Source organism: Podarcis filfolensis, assembly GCF_964270895.1.
Source record: "Podarcis filfolensis genome assembly, chromosome: 1".
Classification (NCBI taxonomy): domain Eukaryota; kingdom Metazoa; phylum Chordata; class Lepidosauria; order Squamata; family Lacertidae; genus Podarcis; species Podarcis filfolensis.
This window is the reverse complement of record NC_139604.1, coordinates 121,206,893-121,230,977: the sequence shown is the minus strand read 5'-3', so window position 1 is coordinate 121,230,977 and position 24,085 is coordinate 121,206,893. Positions and strand designations below refer to the sequence as shown.

General features: G+C 45.9%; 2 protein-coding genes across 4 annotated transcripts in view; one reads left to right on the top strand and one right to left on the bottom strand.

Annotated features, from left to right (window-relative positions):
- TRAF3 (TNF receptor associated factor 3) overlaps positions 1-20,168 on the bottom strand; it is an 89,698-nt gene extending 69,530 nt beyond the window's left edge. Inside the window, exons 1-2 of one of the 3 annotated variants that reach the window (XM_083615126.1) lie at positions 19,977-20,109; positions 18,338-18,397 (exon numbers count right to left, since the gene is read on the bottom strand). The gene's annotated coding sequence lies outside the window, so the exon portion shown is untranslated. Of the gene's footprint in view, positions 1-18,337; positions 18,398-18,958; positions 19,641-19,976 lie in introns of those variants that run through there. The other 2 variants (XM_083615125.1, XM_083615127.1) reach the window with 2 other exon arrangements.
- On the top strand, positions 18,220-23,446 carry LOC310746375 (uncharacterized protein; the record flags this gene model as incomplete). Its single annotated transcript, XM_083580112.1, has 3 exons — positions 18,220-18,224; positions 19,640-20,855; positions 22,014-23,446. 2 exons carry the CDS (start codon positions 18,220-18,222, stop codon positions 20,694-20,696), a joined length of 1,062 nt encoding a protein of 353 aa, XP_083436238.1. The 3' UTR covers positions 20,697-20,855; positions 22,014-23,446.
- Between the last annotated feature and the right edge of the window lie 639 nt (positions 23,447-24,085).

Genomic DNA, 24,085 nt, shown 5'->3' with positions numbered 1-24,085 from the left:
AACAACGGGCTTGAAAAGTTGCTAGGACCTTCCACCCGCACTAGAAGAGGCTATCCATTACTGCAGAGTAGCAAAGCATGATGCAAGGCCCCACTCCACGTTTCCGAGTGATAAATACATTATGTACTACTGCTGGAGAACTTGGTCCTGTTTCTATTGGAAATTTAAACACCCAGGGGTTTCCTGCTGGGAGACAAACCCGCAAAGCTCGCTTTAACTGCCTGCTATTAATATGCACAAGCTATAAAGCAAGCCTCAAAGGCAGACAATAAATAGAAATTTGGGCATACGCCGCATCTTTCCAAAGTGTGTACACAAATATTGAGACTACATTCCCTATAAACATTTCTCTCTTCTGACTGCTACTACCTACATGGGTCGAATCCAATGAAACGTAGGGGGAAATATTTCACTCCAATACCGAAGCATCTACAAACAATTGACAGCATAGTTTTGAGCTACACATCTGATTTATCACAGAACCATAGAACTGTAGTGTTGGAAAGGGTGCTTAGGGTCATCTAGTCCAACCCCCTGAAATGCAGTAATCTCAACTAAAGCATCCATGGCAGACGGCCATCCAACCTTTGCTTAAAAATCTCCAGTGAAGGAGAGTCCATTCCACTGTCAATTATATGGGGCTTACGCAAATATTACGTTTAGACATAGATATCCAGGAAGCCCAAAAGTGGTGTCAACAGATGGATCTAGTAGGCAAGCAAATACAATTCTACTTTGCCTCCTGATCATTGCCTGTGGTTAGCCTGTGGTCATCCAAACCGAGTGAAAGAAGCGCTTGCAGGAACGTTGAACAATCTGGGCTCTACATTTTGCCAGGACTCTGAATCCGATAAACATTCAGGCCGTCACTTTTTTTCCTCCTTGGCAATCATTAAGTATTTTCATTTTATAATGGGATAAACTTTACGCAGAATTTTTTTAAAATAATAAAAATAAAATTTTATTTATATCCCACCCTCCCCAGCCGAAGCCAGGCTCAGAGTTATAAAAACATTGCAGCAATTAGTCATTCTGAAATATTTATTATAACACATTCTGGCCTCCTGGTAGAGAATGCAAACTGATTTTTTAAAAAAATAAATATAAACTTATAAATGAAATTCTGGCTCCACCACGACCATGTAAGCTGGCATACACAGGTACGGATGGGTCCCCAGTGCCTGAAACCCTGGAGAGCCACTGCCAAAAAGTGTGGACAATATTGAGCCAGACGTGCTAATGGGTCCAATTCAATGTACCTAAGAGACTCCCATTATTTTCTTCCCTTGCAGCTATAAAAACTGAGTGTCAGTCACTTAGCAGCAGCCAGCTACAGTTATTCAATATTATTTTGATATCCTTTGCTTGATCGTAGTGGAGACCTACCAAGAATGTGCATCCTTACTTGCTTCAAGGCCCTCCATCAAACTTCGACAATCGAGATATGGAGCCAACACTGAAAAGGCTCTACCTGTGGGGCTCGTCCAATGGATGGATGGAGTTGGGCTCCGTCTTTATTAGTTTTATACAAACCTTAAAAGCTTATTTCAATATTTTTTTATTATGAACTCTGTGAGCAGGATGCATACTGTTTTTTAAGTGCTGCTGTTTTCAGCTTTATCTCTGGATTGTGGAAAAATTAAACAACTGTTTCTTTAAAACATAAATTGCTTATTTTAATTGTTTTAAGTAAGGAAGGGCTTGGTGCCATACAGATATTGGATGGAAGTATTTCATAGGGAGAGAAACCAACTGTCCCACATAATCACCACCACCATCTAGACCTCCATAAACAGAAAAGGCCCAAGATTTCCCTACAATAGTTGTTTAACTTACGCACTTCAGTATCTATTGAAACAATGTGATTGCTGGTGGGGTTTCAGCATTCCTTTAGAGGAATTATATTCTGGATTGCCAATTTGCGTTGTTAATTGCATTATCGTAAAAGATACTATCTTATTCCCAATTTTTTGCAAGGAAACTCAAGGCAGCCAAACTAATCATTAACACACTGTGTGTGTGTGTGTGTGTGTGTGTGTGTGTGTGTGTGTTTTAATCCCCAAACTGGAGCTAAGTACATAATAAAAAATAATGACAACAAACTCAGAACAAATAGAATAATTCCAGGACAGCCATCAGATCACCACAAAATGTAAGCTGGGACAGGTATAACTATCCATCTGCAAGCGTTTTTGCTTGGCAGGCGATTCCACAGAGTGGACTCCACAGCAGAGAAAGACCCAAACATGGCTGATACCAACCTAATCTTAGACAACATCAGAGAAAGCAGGCAGGGGCATATCGCTCGCCTCTTGCTGAATTGCACATCCTCTTCCGTTCCTTTTAATAGATTAAAATGGAAACCTACCAGCAAACTATTCAGTCACTTGCCCGATCTGAAGGGTCTGGAGCATCTGTGCGTCGCACAGATGGAGATTACAAAACGCTTCAAGGGGGCTTCTTCCCAGCTCTGTATTTAGTTCATGCATTCAAGTGACTTAGCTCTTCAAAGGCTCGCCTGTGTTAAGTGTTACAGCGATTCTATCCCGTGTGGATATTGGTACCTCGTTTCTAGATTTCCATAAACTGGTGCTTTCCTTTCTTCTTACATGTATCTGTGTCAACCTTGAGGGACCGTAAATGCTAATTGTATCTGAAAACTTCCTGCTTGATTTCCACCCCCCATCCCAACCACCAGAAACACTAATTCCTCATTAGGCATTAATTCCTAATTAGGTGCTGTTATATATTTAGGAAGGTGATGAATGTCAAGGTATAAACTCCTTCAGCTCGTGCTTCAGAACACATATTTGTCCTCAGGTGCAAGCTAAGTGAATCGTCAAGAGGTTCTTCAGAACGAACAAGAAGATTTCAGTTCAGAGACTACAGTGCTTGCTGGTACTCCAGGCTTGAAAAACACCTTCATTATCTTCTCCACGCTGTGGATCTCTCAGCAGCAAGGAATCAGGGATCAAGCTTCAAGAACGGTGCAGACTGTAATGGAGTTAGTTTGCTCTTGTAGCAAAAAGCATTAACACAAAGAATTTCTTCACCCACCACTCTGGTGTTAAAGCAACAACTGATGCAGAACACACCACCTCTGGGACGGTGCCTTTAGGACACAGGTGGAGGAAAAATGTGGTTCTTCATGTCTTGTGGACAATTCTCATTATCCTTGGCCACTGGCCATGTCACCTTGGGCTGATGGGTAGTGTTCGAAATTAGCAAGGCGCCAGGAACATTTCGCACCCGGCTTTTGACCACTTGCGACCACTTGAAGATGCCTGGACGCCAGGATGGCGTCTGACATCTCCACCATCTGGAGGTGCATTCCTGGGAATCCTTGGATCTGAACTGTTTTCACGGAATTCTACCTGTTATATTTCATCTGCACAATTGGAATGAATTTCTGGAACCAAAATGATTTTTTCTGAGCAGGGGCAATCACACTTAAGAAAAAGAAGTCAGAATAAGCCAAAATATACGTGGACCGTCCTTGGATCAAGGGACTTTTCTTATTTAAGTTCTCAAAGCTCTTAACTTAGCTGAAGGTGGTCATCTGAACTAGTCAGATGTTTATTGGGGGGGGGGGAATAAGACTTAAGAACCATCTTGCCCCAAAATGACAACTAGACATTCCATTTTGGCATCTCTAACCTTGGTTTAGTACACCCCAGGTAGTGTTGTTGCTGACCTTGAGCCAGACATCCTGGAGAGTGAAGTCAAATGGGCCTTAGAAAACACTGCTAATAACAAGGCCAGTGGAAGTGATGACATCCCAGCTGAACTATTTAAAATTTTAAAAGATGATGCTGTTAAGGTGCTACACTCAATATGCCAGCAAGTTGTAAAGAAGCTGGTAAAATGCGGTCTTAACTATGCTACCACTCAGTGGATTTGTAACTGGCTGACTGACCGAACCCAAAGGGTGCTCATCAATGGTTCCTCTTCATCCTGGAGAAGAGTGACTAGTGGGGTGCCACAGGGTTCTGTCTTGGGCCTGGTCTTATTTAACATCTTTATCAATGACTTGGATGATGGACTCAAGGGCATCCTGATCAAATTTGCAGATGACACCAAAATGGGAGGGGTGGCTAACACCCCAGAGGACAGGATCACACTTCAAAACGACCTTGACAGATTAGAGAACTGGGCCAAAACAAACAAGATGAATTTTAACAGGGAGAAATGTAAAGTATTGCACTTGGGCAAAAAAAATGAGAGGCACAAATACAAGATGGGTGACACCTGGCTTGAGAGCAGTACATGTGAAAAGGATCTAGGAGTCTTGGTTGACCACAAACTTGACATGAGCCAACAGTGTGACGCGGCAGCTAAAAAAGCCAATACAATTCTGGGCTGCATCAATAGGAGTATAGCATCTAGATCAAGGGAAGTAATAGTGCCACTGTCAGACCTCACCTGGAGTACTGTGTCCAGTTCTGGGCACCACAGTCCAAGAAGGACACTGACAAACTGGAACGCGTCCAGAGGAGGGCAACCAAAATGGTCAAAGGCCTGGAAACGATGCCTTATGAGGAACGGCTAAGGGAGCTGGGCATGTTTAGCCTGGAGAAGAGGAGGTTAAGGGGTGATATGATAGCCATGTTCAAATATATAAAAGGATGTCACATAGAGGAGGGAGAAAGGTTGTTTTCTGCTGCTCCAGAGAAGCGGACACGGAACAATGGATCCAAACTACAAGAAAGAAGATTCCACCTAAATATTAGGAAGAACTTCCTGACAGTAAGAGCTGTTCAACAGCGGAATTTGCTGCCAAGGAGTGTGGTGGCGTCTCCTTCTTTGGATGTCTTTAAGCAGAGGCTTGACAACCATATGTCAGGAGTGCTCTGATGGTGTTTCCTGCTTGGCAGGGGGTTGGACTCGATGGCCCTTGTGGTCTCTTCCAACTCTATGATTCTATGATTCTAAGTTTGCAGTGGCCAGAGGATTGGAGAAGATCAGTCTACATCCCAATCCCAAAGAAGGGCAGTGCCAAAGAATGCTCCAACTACCGCACAATTGCGCTCATTTCACACGCTAGCAAGGTTATGCTTAAATTTCTACAAGGCAGGCTTAAGCAGTATGTGGACCGAGAACTCCCAGAAGTGCAAGCTGGATTTCGAAGGGGCAGAGGAACCAGAGACCAAATTGCAAACATGTGCTGAATTATGAAGAAAGCTATAGAGTTCCAGAAAAACATCTACTTCTGCCTCAGTGACTACGCAAAAGCATTTGACTGTGTCAACCACAGCAAACTATGGCAAGTTCTTAGAGAAATGGGCATGCCTCACGTGTCTCCTGAAAAATCTCTATTTGGGACAAGAAGCTACAGTTAGAACTGGATATGGAATAACTGATTGGTTCAAAATTGGGAAAGGAGTACAACAAGGCTATATATTGTCTCCCTGCTTATTTAACTTATATGCAGAATTCATCATGCGAAAGGTTGGATGGTATGAATCCCAAGAAGGAATTATGATTGCTGGAAGAAATATCAACAACCTCAGATATGCAGATGACACAACCTTGATGGCAAAAAGTGAGGAGGAATTAAAGAACCTTTTAAAGAGGGTGAAAGAAGAGAGCAAAATATGGTCTGAAGCTCAACATCAAAAGAACTAAGATCATGGCTACTGGGCCCATCACCTCCTGGCAAACAGAAGGGGAAGAAATGGAGGCTTTCTTGGGTTCCATGATCACTGCAGATGGTGACAGCAGCCACGAAATTAAAAGACCCCTGCTTCTTGAGAGAAAAGCAATGACAAACCTAGACAGCATCTTAAAAAGCAGAGACATCACCTTGCCAACAAAGGTCCATATAGTTAAAGCTATGGTTTTCCCAGTAGTGATGTATGGAAGTGAGAGCTGGACCAGAAAGAAGGCTGATCGCCGAAGAATTGATGTTTTTGAATTATGGTGCTGGAGGAGACTCTTGAGAGTCCCATGGACTGCAAGAAGATCAAACCTCTCCATTCTGAAGGAAATCAGCCCTGAGTGCTCACTGGAAGGACAGATCGTGAAGCTGAGGCTCCAATACTTTGGCCACCTCATGAGAAGAGAAGACTCCCTGGAAAAGACCCTGATGCTGGGAAAGATTGAGGGCACAAGGAGAAGGGAATGACAGAGGCCGAGATGGTTGGACAGTGTTCTCAAAGCTACCAGCATGAGTTTGACCAAATTGCAGGAGGCAGGAGTGCCTGGCGTGCTCTGGTCCATGGGGTCACGAAGAGTTGGACACGACTAAACAACGAAACAAAAACCTTGGTTTAAGGTGCCATTTTGGTACCTAGCTTATATATCTGAGTTTCTAACGCTACTTATGGGAGTTGGAGTCAATCTGCATCTGGAGAGCCACCAGTTCCTCACCCCTGAAGCTAGTTGTTCAGAAACACACACACATCTGCAATTTACATTGGGGTGGCGGAACTCCAATTAAAGCAAATGGGAGCTTTTTTCCTCATACAAGTTGCAGGTGCCGGAGTTTGATTTGGACCAAGGCTCTGGCATGAGCAGGGGAGGGTGGATTAAAGCCACCCACCATGGTTCCAATCCAGATCAGGGACTCGCTGTGTCTGCAGTTTTCAGGTCTGTTTGTTCCTCTTCTGCAATGCGATGAACAATCCAGGGCGGAAGAAGAGTGTGGGATCGAGGAAGAGAGGCCATATGGGCTGAACAAGAACTCTCTAAAAGCTACCACCTTAAAGATTTAACGTATTTATTGAGAAATGCTCTTCTTGGTTCCTGCAGGAGCCAGTTCCGCAAAGTTTAGTGTTATTTTCCAAGAATTTTGTTGTTGTTGTTGCAAAGTTCAACGGTGAAAACGCATGTTTGAGGAACACGCTCCCTCCCTCCCAACACCGAATTGTCACTGGAGAGTAAAAGCAAGAGAAGCAACTGAACCACTTAATCGAAATCACAGTATGTAAGAGTTTAAGAGGCCGATAGGAAGAAGCACCCTCTGGACTGGTCATTGATCTGGTTCAATTTCAGGGCATTTAAGCACCACCACATCCTTAACTTTCCTTTAAAAAGGGGGGGAAAGAAAAACTTTCATGGTACCTGCTCATTTGCTTACAAAACCACAGCCTCTCTAGACTGCAGGAAAGGATGTCTTCTTAAAAGAACTGGCTGAAGATGCTTGGCTGATCAGCTGCCCCCAATGATGTCAAGGAAACATCATTCACAAGCACATAAGCTTTGGAAAGCTATGCCCAAGTTAGGCAAATGGAAATATCTTGGGGATCAACAAGTGGCTGAACAACATGAAGCAAACAGTAGGAAGAAGTACAAAGGGCAAACAAGCAATGAAATCCCCTGAAGGACCTGTATTAGGAGACTGTGAAAAACTCCAGGAAGTGTCAGCATCGCCCTTGAGCCAGTGCCACCAACTGGACTCACACACTTCAGCCCCGACTGGGCTAGGCGAGCTGGGTAGCACTTCCAGAGACCACCTTCTGCACAGGAGCAGGTCAAAGTGCTGTGGACTCACAGCTTAGAGTTGTGAGCACCGGATTCACTCCAACAAGAAGACAGTCGTCGCACAGCAGAGTATAGCAGAGCATAAACGACTCGGAGAGCAGCTCTGTAGAATATCTTCTTTATTCTATCTACAACTATAATACACAAGTATGTACAGAGCTAAATGAGGTCTAAACGAAAATGCTGAACTGCACTGAGTGTCTGCAGCTGCTCTTAGCAGCAACCTTATCTATACACACGATCTCTCTCTCTCAGTCTCCCTCTCTCTCTTTGATGTGAGGCTGGAGCGGAATAAGTAGAGAGCAGAAACCGCCCCCTCCTCTCTCGAGAATCAGCAGAGAACATCAGCAGAGGAACAAGACTGCATGAGGAGCAAGTTCAATGGCCTTGGTACCAATACTGAGAAGGATTCACCCCGTGTCTCACGACCCTCCACTCTTTCAACAGAGGGGGGCCCATCCACCTATCTTCATTAGAATCTTTGTGATTTTTCTAAATTAAGAATGGTGTACAAATGAGCCTAATAAAGCAAGTACATTCCTCCAGTCCAAATTACATTAAAAAATATAGTCTTTTATCCCAATCTAGGTCATTAATAACCTTCATGCCATTAGGCTGGTCACATGAACAAACACAAATTTCAAGAAAGGAAATTCCCACCAACACAGCAGAGTCCAAAATCCTGACATAATTTAGACTGACATCTGAACCATCCACCAAGTATAGTTTGTTTGCTTGTTTCTTTCTTTCTTACCTTCCTTCCCAAATCATTTTCAGTGGTGGCTGGTGTCACACATTTCAGGAGGCATGCACAGAGTCCTCCCTCTGGCTGTACTGAATAGGCCCCAAGGAGCATTTTGGGCTCCATTATCACAGGTTATTGCCACCCACGTCTGCCTCTGAAGAATTACTTTCAGGGGGGGAAACAAAACCTGAAATTGCTTTTATCTCCTTTGCCAAACGCAAAACTCAGAAGGAAGGTCATATGAGTTGAAGAGAGCATACACTTTTTATACAGAGGTTCCCAAGTTCAGGCACCTCCTGGTTAAAAGGACCAGGTAACAGGTGATGGGGACGAATATCTGCCCAAAATCCTGGAAAAACCACTGCCAGCCAGACAACAACAGGCTAAACTGACAAAAGTCTGATGTGGCACAAAGCAGCTTCTAAAACGCCAATTTTTTTATTAAATTTATATGATCGTCTATCGGTTAAAATAATCTCTAGGCACGTTACAAAATCAAAACCATTGTATACACAAATTACAATAATGAAAACAACAGAAGTCTCACACCACCACAAGGCTTTCCCTAGTGTGGATGGAATAAAAGAGCTTACAGCTCACCTTAAAGCCACACCAACACATCTTTTTTTATAATTTTTATTATTACTTATTTCTAAACCACTTCATATTCTAAAGAAATGAATCTCAAAGCGGTTTACAATATAGACATAAGATTTATTTAAAACCATGTTAAAATAACGAAGACTAAGGTTTGTTTTAAAATGAGATGGGGGGGATGTACAGTGGTACTTCGGGTTACATATGCTTCAGGTTACATACGCTTCAGGTTACAGACTCCACTAACCCAGAAATAGTACCTCAGGTTAAGAACTTTGCTTCAGGATGAGAACAGAAATCGTGCTCCGGCGGCGCAGCAGCAGCTGGAGGTCCTATTAGCTAATGTCGTGCTTCAGGTTAAGAACAGTTTCAGGTTAAGAACGGACCTCCGGAACGAATTAAGTACTTAACCCGAGGTACCACGGTACAGTAAATTCCCCATCAGCAGTTACAAGAAACACAGCCCAAAGATTTACAGACTGCAAGAGAATTAAGCCCCAGTAAATAATAATGATTTATAGGATTAAGTCTTCATGAGAAACGCATGGGTAGCAAGGACAGTGCCAGAACCACAGCTAGCGATTTCTCGTCTTAAGGCATGGGTAAGCCCTTCAAGCTGTTGCTGGACTCCAGATCCCATCAGCCCCAGCCAGCATGGGCAACAGTTAGGGATGATGGGAGTTGTGGTCCTACTACATCTGGAAGACAACAGAGTCCTCATCCCAGACCTGGGAAACAATAGAGCCTGTGGGCATGATGGCTATGTTGAAAACACATAGAAAATTCCAAATCTCACACAGCTTTGGGCTTCGCTCACAATACACACTTAAGGCACATAGCTTTTCACTATGTGCCCTGGGAACTGCAGTTTTGGAAGCGTGCTGGGAATTGTAGCTCCCTGAGAGGTTAAGCTACGATGCTTTAGGGGAAGCTGTCGCTGTTAAAGTAGCACGAATATGCTCTAAATGTATTGCGCTCATGTGGTGTTGGTTGAGACTCAAATTTTGGTGGCTCGTGCTAACCAAGTTCTAGGTAGGCTGCTAAGTTAAATAAAGGTGGAGTTTTCACCCGAAATAACTCACATTACTCAAAAAGATTGGACATACGTACGGCAAATACTTGAACTATACTATGCCCCACTTCTACATGGGCCCAAGAGAAATTCTGCCACTCTATATCGAAAGTAAATAGCCTTTCAACCCCTATTCTGAGTGCAATGAATCATTCTGAGAAGGTAGAAAGCCCTCATGCAGTAAGCCAACCAAAGTTTTTCACGGCCGGATGTGATCCATCAGGAAAAAAGAAGTGAGAGAAAAGTGGCTGAATTGCTTGCAACGTACTTAAGCCTCTCAACAACTGCTTCCATCGTTTTAAGCAGCACAATGAAAACGGCATTGCAACTACTACCCACGTATAACCAAAGAAAGCAAGAAATCTACTAGTGAATCTCTGGCTGATCTGCAGCGCCCTCCTCTCTCTCCTTTTCTATCATGTCTATTGGGGAGATGTGCAATAAATCAACAAGGGTTTTCATTTATCAGTTGTTGAATAACAGCAACACTGAAAAGGTGTTGTCGTCCCTGACCCCACACAAAAAATAAAAATAGGCTGCTGACACAAAGAAAGCTTTTGGGGAAAACCTGGAGTGGATTTTTGTATGAAAGGATTGGAAGCTGTGATCTAGTTGGAATGGAACTGAATGGAATCCAATTGGTGCCACTGTGCTCATGCAAGCACTTTAGACCCAGCTCTGCTAATGAGAATGAAGGGGTTTGGGTGGAGGTTTTTTTTTTTTTTTTTTTTGCCTATTTTCTGTTGAGAGCCAGTGTGGTGTAGTGGTTAAGAGCGGTAGTCTCGTAATCTGGGGAACCGGGTTCGTGTCTCCGCTCCTCCACATGCAGCTGCTGGGTGACCTTGGGCCAGTCACACTTCTTTGAAGTCTCTCAGCCCCACTCACCTCACAGAGTGTTTGTTGTGGGGGAGGAAGGGAAAGGAGAATGTTAGCCGCTTTGAGACTCCTTAAAGGGAGTGAAAGGCAGGATATCAAATCCAAACTCTTCTTCTTCTTCTTCCCTTGCAGCACCCCACCACCACATTCCACTGTGTTCTGTAGGGTTCCCTGGCAGTCAAGACCTTTCTTGGGTGCAAAAACCGCTTCTTCCTCTTTGATTCTCAAATGTGTCTGCTAGATCAAAAGCCCTTCCATTAAGGGCCCTTAACAAAGCCAAAGGCTCAGACACCAGGAAGCTTCAAAACTATTTAAAAATACCACTTTTACATTATTTTTTAAAGAAGACTCTATAGATAGCAATGCATGTCTTCAGCAAGCCTTACATGAGGCAGGCCCCAAGGGAGATTATATTTTAATGTCTCCTGGATTTTATGGCAGAACTCTGAAATGTGCAACTCTATTAAATTCATGAAGCCAGAAAGTTTCAGCTGTTGCTCCACAAAGGATGTATTGCCACACAACGGAAGCCTCCTCTTTCGCCTTCAGCATCTGTCAAACTCTTCCCTTCATCTAATTTCTCTCTCCCCTCACCGTGATAGTCTCTGTCCTTTGAATACATCTCTACATTGGCTCCCTCTTCCCTCCTGGATTAAGTTTAAAGCTTCTTTTATTTTGCTTTAGTGCCTTTGTAGTATCAGCTGTTAAGAGTTTTCTTCTTCCTCATTTCGGCATTATTCTCACTTCATCATATGATAAAGATGCCTTAAGAGCAGAGGTGTGTGGAGTTTGTAGCCCTACAGATCAGCCTTTCTCAACCCTGGGTCTCCAAGCTGTTGTTGGACTACAACTCCCATCATCCCTAGCTAGCAGGACCAGTGGTCAGGGATGACGGGTGTTGTAGTCCAACTGTTGTTGGACTGGGCTGCTCTAGATGTTGCTCAATGCCTGCTCCCATCAGCACAAGTCAGGGTTCATAGAATCATAGAGCTGGAAGGACCACGAGGGTCATCTAGCCAAACTCCTTGCAATGCAGGAATCTTTTGCCCAACATGGGGCTTGAACTTGCAACCCTGAAATTAATGGTCTCATGGTGGGAGGGGGGGGGATAACATCTGGAAGACTTCAGGATTCCTATTCCCTGCCTTATATCATTGCTACACCCAGCTCAGTGTTTCCATCTCCGACAACATTTCCCCAGGGTCTTGAGAATGGATCCTTCCCACTCTCACTGCCTGACCTTTAACTTCTTTCCACTCCAGCACCACAGGTACTAATAAACCATGGTCCATGAAAACAAGACCAGACCAAGGAAGCACCCAGTATCACTAGCATTCAGTGTGACTTGAGGTCACACAATATAGGTCTGCAATGCAGGCAAGCAGGCAATTGTGTGCAAAATCCCAGGGGTTCCAGGCACTTAACCTGGGGTTCACATTTCTATTTGGAAACGAGGCACAGCAGAGACTGGGGTGGTTTATTTACACATATAGTGGTACCTCGGGTTAAGAACTTAATTCGTTCCGGAGGTCTGTTCTTAACCTGAAACTGTTCTTAACCTGAAGCACCACTTTAGCTAATGGGGCCTCCTGCTGCCGCACAATTTCTGTTCTCATCCTGAAGCAAAGTTTTTAACCCGAGGTACTATTTCTGGGTTAGCGGAGTCTGTAACCTGAAGTGTATGTAACCCAAGGTACCACTGTATATACAATCTGAGCCTGCGGCGGAGCGGTTCACAGCATCAACACCCCAAGGGGGTCTTGTTTCTTCCATAGCATCTGCCTTGGATTCAAACATTAATCAACCATCATGCTCTGAACCTCACTGCAGCTTGCCGCCTTTACCAGTGTGCAACCTTTTTTGTCCTCTAGAGTACATCACAGCCAACTCTAAAATTCTACTCCAAATTCTGCCTTTGTCTTCTAAGAGCTGGAGGATGTGCCCCCACCCACTTGCCCTCTGTCACAGAGCCCCCTCACCTTGGATTTCCTAATGGCTCGTCACCTTTATTTTGTTCTTCTGATGGCCCATCACCTCCTCAGGAAAAGGGCCAAGCTTACATTTTAACATTTGTTGAATCCAGGAGTGTGTGCCACCCAGAAACTCTTAACATGGGGGAGTCTGAAACACATAGCACAGGGGAGTCGGGCACCCACAAACTCACAACAATATATATCTGCCTGTGTCTGCGGAGAGGAAACTCTCTCCTTTATGGTACTCACAATAGCACACAATCAACGGTGCTCCAGGATCAACATATAATAACTAACAATCCTTGATTGCCCAGATTTTATCCCAAGCTACCACTGAGCAGGCACATCAGAACCTGTCTCGTATCGCCTAGTATAGGAACCCTGACTTGGTCTCTTTCTGAAAGCAAGTGTTTTTGGGTAGGTCTAATGACACAACACTGGAAACTTCAATGCTTCCTTTGCCACTACATATTCAGAGTTACACCATGGATTCAAGTAAGGCAGGAAACGTGGAGTTTTTTGGGGGAGGGATAGTATTCAAATATGGGTTTTCTCAATTTTGTGTGGTATTAACATTTTACTGGTTAATGCCATTGTTAGCCACAGAACGAAGACTTATAACTGGTGGGTGATTTGAGTCTCTTGTTATTCCTGGCTGAAGGTCTGGTTTTCAAAGTGATAATAAGTTAATGTATTGGAATGGAGGTGTCCTTCTGAAGATCTTGAAGGAAAGGGTTCCTTATGTGTAAGGTAAAATAACCATGACACTAGAATGATGGATGACTACCTCTCACCATCTTCAGAATTGGGTATAAACCATATTTAACAGAGTAACACAGAAAAATAGTTTCAACAAGATCAATGTCTGCTGGTATTTTGAAAGTTATTAATCCAGACACATTAATTTCAGAAGCTGGCTCCTTTCATCAAATCTTATTCAGAGAAGAACTGGTGCATCTACGCAGCCTGTATGATGACGACAGCAGTCAGCGGGAGTTCCAAGTGACAGAACCAGGATCAGGAGCCTGTAACCCTGCAGTTCTTGTGGGACCACAGCTCCCCAATCCCTAACCACTAGTCATGCTGGCTGGAGCTGATGAGAGTTAGAGACCCAAAACACCTGGAGAACCACAGGTTTCTCACTGCTGTCAGCACTGGGAATCTAGAAAAGCAGGCAAGCTTTACTTCGCAATGTATTTATTAATTGCATTTGAAGCAGCTGTTTCAAGTATAGCATCAAAACTAGTGTGGTACAACGGCTAGAGTTTTGAGCTTGAAAATAGGAAACCCGTATTGAAATTCCTGCTCCATGAAACCTTGAACAAGTTGCTGTCTCTGTCTCTCTTTTTCCCTCCAACCACAGTGGTGAGTTGCTGATCCAAGTTTCCTGGAGGAACAGCTGATACAAAAATCAAAATAAATAAATCAAAATAAATGTCACCTGGAGTTACCAGTGGCTTGCAGCAGCAGCAGCGCCAAATCAATGGACCTGTGTTCATTCACAACCCCAGTCTTAAGGGTTGATCTCCCAGCCAAAATTCCACTTCCTCCAAGAAGGCTCTGGGATGAGTAGTTAACTCTGCAGTATGGAGATAAATCAGCTGACTGCAAGCATCTGCAAAGAGTAAGGAGCTGGTTCTGCTTCTTCTTAGAGGGGAAGCCCCCTGGAAGATATTGCTGGTCATCTTCAATAACTTCCTGGTGGGACCTGCAGGCTTTCTTCCTCCACCACAGTGCATGAAAGGACACAGGGCGAGATACGTAGGTTTGGGGACAGAAAGCAAGGCCATCTCAATAGTGGTTTGTAGGCTGGGTAGTTCCTTCCTAAGCGAGATTCAGAGCACTTCCTCACTAGTGTGTTGTATGGGCAACATTAAAAAAAACCCAAAACTTGTACCTTTGTAGAGGGTTTGGAACAAATTGTGGATAACTGATTGTTCCTACTTTTTTTAAGCCTAGCTTCAAATACACTGGGATGAGGGAGTTTAAAATTAATACAAATTAACTCTCCGTTTTTAAAAGGCTGTACAGGGATCTAAAATTATGCTCTTGAATAAATGGTAGGGATCTGCGTTTCAGGGTTTGTTTTCAAAAAACGAATCCACAAGGACCCAATGAAAGTTTCACGTTGGCAATTCTCTCGCGCCTGCCATGCGGCATTTACACAAAGTCTCTTTGAATACGTGCAATACTTTCCGCTAGTGGGGTGGAGCTATAAACTCAAGGTACAGTCCTGGTTGTACCCTAAACATTGATTGTTTTTGCTGCAGCAACATTTTAAGTTTCGTTTGAGGAAAGACAGCAACACTTCTACCAAATCCAGCCATATGGAGTAGAGTCTGCAGTAAGATCCAGAATTAGCTCTGAGCATCCTTAGGAGATTCTTTTGAAAGCAGGAAGGACCAGTCCAGAATTCTACACACAATATAAATTGTTAGCTAGAACGGCTCTGTCAAACAAGGCTGACACTATTACTACCTTCTACAATCCCAAGAGGCATAAAACAGTAAATCCCGGAAGAAAAGGCACTGGCATGAAATTATTCCTGAAACAATAATACCATATATGTGCATGCAGACAAAACCACACACCTTAAAAGGTTACCAAAGAATTTGCCATGATGGGAGTAAAATCGGATATAACTATTCTAATGTTGTGGGGGGGGGTTGGAACCCCCAAACTGAAGTACTTTAGGGTTTTCCATAATGAAGAAATCCTTTTTTTAAAAATAAACCACTTGGCTGCAGAAGAAAACTTTGTACCCATTTTATAGGTGCATTTCAGAGATCCCATTGACCACTGCTACCCAATGGGCTAGCTCAAGCTTATTTCACCACCACTGGAGAAGGGGAAGCAAGGTCACACTCTGGCACTTGCTAAATGATCACATCCGTAAAATTCCAGCTGATTGCACAGATCAGGACCGCATGCATTCTATTTTGTACATTACCCTTTTCATTTTATACATGCACAGGTCCTATGCCTATTTTATGCCCACACGTGGGTGTCTACTGCGCCTGGAGGTGGAACAGGTGTGCGCGCTGGGAAAGGCAGAAAGCCACAGCCGTGCTTGCATGCCACAGAGGGCTTCTGCTTGTCGGGAAGTCCATGCAGACTGGCCCAATGGCTACGGCCACGGGCAGTGAGGACAACAATCTCACTTTCCACTAGCTAAGAAATCTACGAGGCTAAAAGAAGCCTGTTGAAAAGAGCGTGGAGAGTGCCACTGAGTCAAGACACTGAGTCACGAAAGGTCATGTCAAAACATTTCAGAAGGCAATTTGCGAGCAGCCGGCTTTGCTGTTGTTGTCGTCTGCTGCTGCTTATGTAGACTTGTGTTGATTTTAAGAATAACTGGGATCCAAGCCTATATTATTGTTATTAATAATAATAATTATTATTATTATTTAAAGAAACCCATAAAGGGAAAACAAAACTTAAGAGCACATTGTGCTATTTAATTCCAGCGTGAATATTCCAACTGCTCCACTGCATCATCCCTTTTCCTTTAACCTACAGCCTCTTTTCCATCTCGCCCAGTGTGTATGTATTGCGATGTAAAAGTCACTTGAGGGCACGGAAATAATTCGCATGAATTCAGGCATTCTGAAATGCATCCTCAGCACAGAACCCCTGTTTCCTTTAACAAATCCCTGCCGGTTTGGGAATTTTCATTGATGCTCTTCTCTACAAATTCATCCCTGGTCATTGAAGGAAACAGCTCTCAATGGCTACTACTCACAATGGGTATATACTTCCTCCAGATCAGAGGAAGCATGCATCTGAATGCCCGTTGCTGGGAAACAACAGCGGAAGAGAATTAACGTCTCCATGTCCTGCTTGCGAAGCTTTTCAGAAGCATCTGCTTGTCTTGACCACTTGTGTAAAAAAGGGATGCTGCGCTGGATAGGCCTTCGGCTGGATCCAGCCCAGTTCTTAGGTGTCTTACTACACGCTGACAATTACTACAGAATTCCTTGCTTTTAACCCCGTGATGTGTTTCATACCCACTGATGACTAGATGGCAATAACATACACATTAATTCAACTGAAATGTCTCGTGTACGGCAATCCCAAATCGTCTGCCTATTTCACTTCCAGAATGTCTGTGTCCAGCTGTCACAAAAGATCAGCCTTCCTTACTGCTGTATTCCAGGAAAGCTCTGGAAGTCAGTATCCTTCCTCACCCACATGCTGAATTGGCTCCTTTGACACCATACGCAGAACATGTTAAATGTTCGGTGCTACCGAACCAAAAAGCATTTCACTAACATACCATACAACAACAATGAACGCAGCTTGCATTTAGAAGCATGTGCAAAATCCTAACTACGAAGATAACTTTAGCTGCCTAACCTCAAGTAAGATCACTGTTTCCATTATTAACCAGTATTCTCAGGGGCTTCCCAACAAGACCAAGAAACCACACGTTCAGACACGAAAGTGATTTTGCCTCATACGCTTAATGTCTTTCCTATAAACACTTTAAACTAAATGCACGCATGCTATATTCACAAGCATCTTAATCCAGAAAACGTAACTTTGAAAAACTGCCTTCTCTTATTTTAAAGAGCTAAATATACGCCAATTCAAAACCATAAGCTGGACCTCAGAGATTAAACGAGATTGTGGGGTGGGGAGGGAGGAAGACATCTGTAGATGAAAATGTATTCATAGGTTGCAAATTCAGCTACCGTACCCCCCCAGTAAGTATCTGAAATGAGCATTTTGCACTAAACAGCCAGGGTCAGAATGCATGTTGAAAGCCATTCATAGTACTGCAATTCAACAGCATATGCTAGAATAGAAGCTACACCCCTTTATGGACCGTACTTTAGGATTACAATACCACTGGTGCAATCCTAGCCTCAAAGACGTCAAATTCAGTCACCTAGGTCAGTAACAGGCAAAATAGAGCCCAAATTCATCTCTTAAAAGTAGTATAACACATAATGCTTTTCTGTAAACTCATTGATCACAGTGCACAACGTTCAGCCATCGCCAAGAGACTGACAACTCTTCTTCCCTCCTCACCCTTACACACACACACAAATACACAAGCATTCAATATCCTTAAAAAAAACAAAAAACCCCGATGATGCGTTGCGGATCCTTCCCATTCTGCTACTGGGAAATGGTAAGAGCAAAGAGGCTTAACTACAGCTGGAAGCAAGGGCTCCTGCAGCTGGAAGACCATACAAATCCTCTATCAGCAATACCCTGGTACAACACTATGGAGACATGACCAGAATGCTAAGCGAACTACGATTTTCCAAGTTTAATCATACCTCCAAGCATTATCTAAATATACATCTCTGTGACTGATCAGTTACTGGCTTTTCCTTCCTGCCTTAATGGGGGGGGGGGACGACAAAAACATAGCAGTTACTGCTTTTAACAAAAGATTTCATCTGCAGAGGAATGACTCAGGATAAAACTTTTAAAACCCCCATTCCCTTTCGTTACACTACGACATGACGTAATCATACACAAGTTAACATTCCCCACATGTTAAAACCATGCACATCTCAAAAGCACCGTGGGTTGCAAACGGCAAACCAATTCATAATGTGTAAATGCCATAATAGATACCTTTCTTTCTGTGTCCTTTACAGAAGAGCTCCTTCTTCCGCACTGGCTACAAGGCTATTCCTATGAAAGAGCACACAGACACACACACAAGGGGTTTTTTTTCCAATAGGAGAGGATGCACGCACCCATATTACAGATAATTTATCCTGTATCTTGTCCTAGAGCTCTCCCTCCACTTGCAACTGCAATGTTCCCTTATCCTGCATGGCTGCTACCACTGATTGAAATTCAACATGCAACCTACTGCAAGCATCAGTGCAGTCACCGCGAAGCAACCAAGCCAAGAAATAAAAAGGTTTAGCCTGTGGGAACATGCAAAGTGGATACAACAGGAGTTTGCCACAAGTGAATTAAGACAACCCCCACCCCAATAAAAGGTTTGCAAGGCAAGACACTTCCCCTTTAAATACCTACGGCCCGCCCACACGGACTGCATATGGAGGGAGTCAGAAATTAAGAGAGCATTCTGCATTCAAACAGCACATCAAATGCATGCAGAGACACCTTTAAGGCACAGCAATGGGAGAGGAAGAGGAGGGGGGGTCGAAGCATGCTTCCTTCACCAGCAACCCACATATAGACATAAACCATTCTGAATTTATTTATTAAAAAAAGACTTACTGCTCTGATCCACTTTCCAACACCGAGACGTTAAGGTGTGTTTTTTTCGGCCTTCCAAAGTAGTCTCTCTCAAAGAGCAATAATGCACACCCAGGCGCGCGCACCCCCGTCTCCAAAGCAAGCACCGGGGCAGACTGAAGCGGCGGGGGCGGGGGTGGGGGGCGAGCAGCGATAGCAGCAAACAGCTGGAAGGATGAACTTGGGAGATCTGGAGATCTGAGCAAAGCCAGTGGCTCAGAAGCAAGCATTTGCTCCTGGCGTCGAGAGCAAGAGCAGCAGCAGCAGCAGCGAGCGAATGGAATCTACCTCTGAGCCCCAGAAGCCTTTTCCCCGGCAGTCAAAGCATGGAGACCGAATGGGGCAGAGCAACAGAAGCAACCGGGTCCCTGCATAGTCCCCGGGCGCAAGACCCCCTTCGCGGGCAGCTGCCTCGAGTGGAATGAGGGGGTGGTTTGGGGGGGGCGCCAGAGAGGGAGAGCGAAGCAACAGCCGCGAAGCGGGAGAGGGGGGCGGGCAAGCGGGCGTCCCCTCGCGCGCCCTCAGGCAGCCCCGACGGCTCCTCGCGCGCTCCTGCCCGCCGCGGCGCAGCCCAGCCCGCCGACCTTCCTCGGCTCTCGCCCTGCCAGCCCCCCGCAGCAGCAGCAGCTCCAGCCCAGGAGCCGAGGCGGCGCCACCATGAAGGCTGCCCGGCCACCCAGCCGCCCCTCTCCTCCTCCTCCTCCTCCCTCACGCCCCCTTCCCTTTTCCCCGCGGAGGCTCCGGAAAGGACCTCCGGCATCCACCACCTCCTTCCCCTCACAGCCTGCGCGCAAATGCAGCAGCGGCGGCGGCGGGAGCAGCCAGCAGACCAGAGGCGCCCCCCGCCCGCCTCACACACACAACACACACGCACCCCTGCGCGCGCGCGCGCACACACACACACACACACACCGCCTCCTCAGCCGGAGGGGACCCCCCTCGCCTCCTCTCCCCGGATTCCGCCTGCGCCTCGAGGGGCGCAACAGCCCGGCTGCCCTACCTGCTTCCTTCTCTCCTCTCCCTGCGCGAGGAAGGGAAGGGAAGGGGAGACGGAGGAGAAAAGAGCCGTCGCTACCAGCGCCGCCGCCTCCTGCTGCACCAGCAGCAGCCCCGCCAAACGCAGCAGCAGCCGCCGCCGCCTCGCTCCGGCTGCCTGGAAAGTCCCTGGTGCGCTGCCCCGGCTCTCTTTCTCTCCCTCACCCCGCCCCGCACTTCCTCTCCCGCCCTCCCGAAGCCCAGGCTGGAAATCCCCGGCACGCCGCGTTCCCTTCCTCTCGCTCTCTCTCTCTCTCTCTCTCTCTCTCTCGCCCTGCCCGGCTTCTCGCTACGGCGCAAGCACAAGCGCCAGACAGCAGGCGCGGCAAGCAGCTCACAGTCGCAAGCCAGGCGGGGAGGGACTCCGGCAGGCGCGCGCCAGCCCCTTTTCTGGGCGGCCGGCGCAGCGGACTGGCTGCCTGCCCTGCCAAGCAAAGAGAGAAGCAGCGGGGGTGCGGGGGGTGGGAGGGGCGAGCCGCTCTTCCCGGAGGGATTTCATTCAATCCGTCTCGCACGATCCGGCCCGCCTTTCTCTTGCAGCAAGCGCGCGGGGAGGCGTCGGGAGAGGGTGCCCCCCACCCAGCCAGCAGTAGGCCAGGAATGGCTTCAGGGGCTGCGCTTTTTCCTCTCTTGCGCGCGTACAAACACACACACACCGCCGGGATTTATAAGCCTGCTGCTGTGAAAAGCCGATGGCGAGAGTGGCACCTCTGAGCATGTGCTGAGCGCTCCGCCCTCCTTGCACTGGGGACCCGGTTCCTTGCAGGCCTGGTGGTTTCTAGCGCTACCCAGTCGTTGCACTTTCACTGTGTTGCTCTTGCACGTTGATCTTCCGGTCCTTAAGGTAAACGGGGAACTGCTTTCCGCAGTTTGGGAGGTATTTTGTGTGTGTGTGCATCCTGCTGCATTCCATTCGCACTAGTGGGTGTGACCCACTAGGCAAGGAGGCGAGGAAGGGACAATTCTGAGCATGCTCCTTTTTAAAAAAAACAAAAACACAACAACACACGTACACGTACAAAACCACAATTCTTCAATTTGGACTAAAGTGCTTTTTAATTTACTAATCCCCACTGCATATTGTGGAACCTGTTCTGAACAAGCAGACATAGGTGTGTGCTGTAAACTATTAAATAGGCATAAACGTGTCTGTGAGTTTGAGTTGTTCAATTGTTCCAAAGTGAAAAGGCATGATTAGTTTTGGGGTGATGCGAAGATGATTCATAAGAGGCACCCACTTAGAGGTCCCTTCGTTCTCACCCAGAAAGCGCATGCCTCTTCTATGACGACACTTGCCATTTGCAGTTCGTATCGAAAATACCGTATTTTTTGCTCTGTAAGACTCACTTTTTCCCTCCTAAAACATAAGGGGAAATGTGTGTGCGTCTTATGGAGCAAATGCAGGCTGCGCAGCTATCCCAGAAGCCAGAACAGCAAGAAGGATTGCTGCTTTCACTGCGCAGTGATTCCTTTTGCTGTTCTGGCTTCTGAGATTCAGAATATTTTTTTTCTTGTTTTCCTCCTCCAAAAACTAGGTGCGTCTTGTGGTCTGGTGCGTCTTATAGAGCGAAAAATGCGGTAGTTTTCCACCAGTTACTAATCTAGCCCAGCCTTCGCCAAGCGGGTGCCCTCCAGATGTTTAAGACCACCACAGCCATGGTGATGGAAGTTGTGGTTCAAAACATCTGGCAGAGATACCAAGTTGGCAAAGGCTGGGCTAGCCAATGTTCCATCGCTACTTATTTTCCAATCGGGTTATGTGGAAGCAGGGCAGTTGTTACTCAATGGCACACAATATGTTTCAAAACTGAGCACTGAAATTTGGGTTCTGGGTCTCAGGTGATGTAGTCAGCCTAAGCAACAACCCAAAATGTCACACTTATGGCTGGGCTAAAATCACACTCACACATGATCCCACCCCCAAATATTGTCCTCTTGCAAAAACTGGGCCAATCTGCTGCTGCTTTCAGGACAATGGCAGAATTTCTCTTGATTTTTTTAGGAGGGAACCTGGTTTACCGGGTCTCAGCAGGAACTGTGGCTTGCAGGAAGTAGCAGAGAGTGCCTTGCACCACTTCCTCCTGGCGACACTTCCCAGCATGCCTTCGTTGGTCCAAGACATATTGGCACCCGAGGTGAACCACAAAATGGCGCCCTCTCCCCGCCAGAGAACAAAGGGTGAGTTAAGATCTACATCAGGGACAAGGGAGGAATAAATATCTGATTGGGATCTGCGAATCCGCCCCTCAGACTGAGGCGGTCACTTCACCTTGCCTCATAGATGTGCCGGCCCCAGCTTTGGGAACAACAGGATTCTGGAAACCTTGGCCAACAAGAAGCTGAGCCAAGAGCCTTGTGCCCTCTGCAATGAACTTTTTTTTCTTAAGGGGCACAGAAAACCCTTGTCCACCATGTGATATTAAGTTCAGTAAGCAACAGTCCCCTTCTGAACACTTTGAAGAAATTCCTTTCTCTACTCCCAACCCCTTTTCTGCAAAGAGTTTTGTTTAGTTCCCCACCCACCCAACAAATGGTTGAAAAATATATTTTTGCTGCAGTTCACTACATGACAGTGACGGCAGGGACTACTGATTAAGTACACGTTTGTTCGCAATGTCTCTCTAATATTTTTCTTACGACGTGTAACTTTGTGATCGGTTGGGTGGCAAAAGTACAACAAGCTTATGTGCATTGTTGGGCTTGCATCCCACACATCTCATGTGTTGTGTTGTGTCGTGTAGGATGCTCTGCCAGTAGTGTGTGGTACCTTCCAGAGATGCAGGTGAAAGGTCAGGAAGGAGGCAGAGACCAAGCCTGTGAATACGTGATGATGATGATGATGATTACCATTTATTTATCAGCTGTCTTCTAAACCACCCTCTCAAGGCGATTAACACACAAGGTGGTTAGAAACCATGAAAAACACAGGAGCAACAGATGCATTTAAAATATGACTAACGAGTGGACCCACATAAAGACCCGTTCATCCAACGGGGGAGGCTGTCAGAACGAAAATGTCCTGAATTGTTTCCAGAAAACGCTGCTGGTGGTTGCCTGTCAAATCTTGACAGGAATGCTGTTCCACAAAATGGGGGTCACCACATTAAAAGCCCTGCACTGAATTACTGCGGAACGGACTTCTGAGATCTTTGGATCTTGCAAGGGAATCTCTCCCTCACACTGCAGCAATCTACTGGGTATATAAGGAGGAAAGGCGGTCTCAAGAAACCTGTCCCTGAGCTGTACAGGGCATCATATTATAGGGCCAACAACTGGAACCTGGCCTAGTTTCAGATTGGTAGCTGGTGCAAATCCTGAAAGCAAGGTGTCATCTGCTGGTGGTAGTTTCCCCCCAGAGGCAGCCAAGCCGCCATGTTCTGCACCAGAGGTATTTTTTTGTGAAATACGTGATTTGATGCGTCCCCCCCCCCACACACACACCAGCTAACTTCGGTCCAAACTGTAGCCTTATTCAATCCAAATTTGGACTGAATAATGTGCAAATTTGTAACACCAACTTTCTCTTCCATGGCGGGGGGCGCATGTCCTCTGTGCACATACACAGATCATAGAATCATAGCACTGTAGAGTTGGAAGGGACCCCTGGGGGCATCTAGTCCAACCCCCTGCGATGCAGGAATCTCAACTACAGCATCCATGACAGTTCACCATCCAACCTCTGCTTAAAAACCTCCAAGGAAGGAGAGTCTACAACCTCCCGAGGGATGAAAGCGATGCTTAATTTTAAATCCTTTCCAACAGCTTGGGTAGTGAAAATAAAGGTGGCATCATGGAGGACAAGGCTATCAATGCCTAGCGTTCACAGTCGGAGGCTGCAATGCTTCTGAACACCAGTTGCTGGAAACCACAGGATCCAGGAAGAGTGCTCTTGCACTCGGGTCCTGCTTGCAGCTTTCCTGCAGGCAATCCGGTCAGCCACAACTTGCCAGAGTGGTGCATGCTCTAGTTATCTCCGGCTTGGACTACTGCAATGCGCTCTACGTGGGGCTACCTTTGAAGGTGACTCGGAAACTGCAATTAATCCAGAATGCGGCAGCTAGACTGGTGACTGGG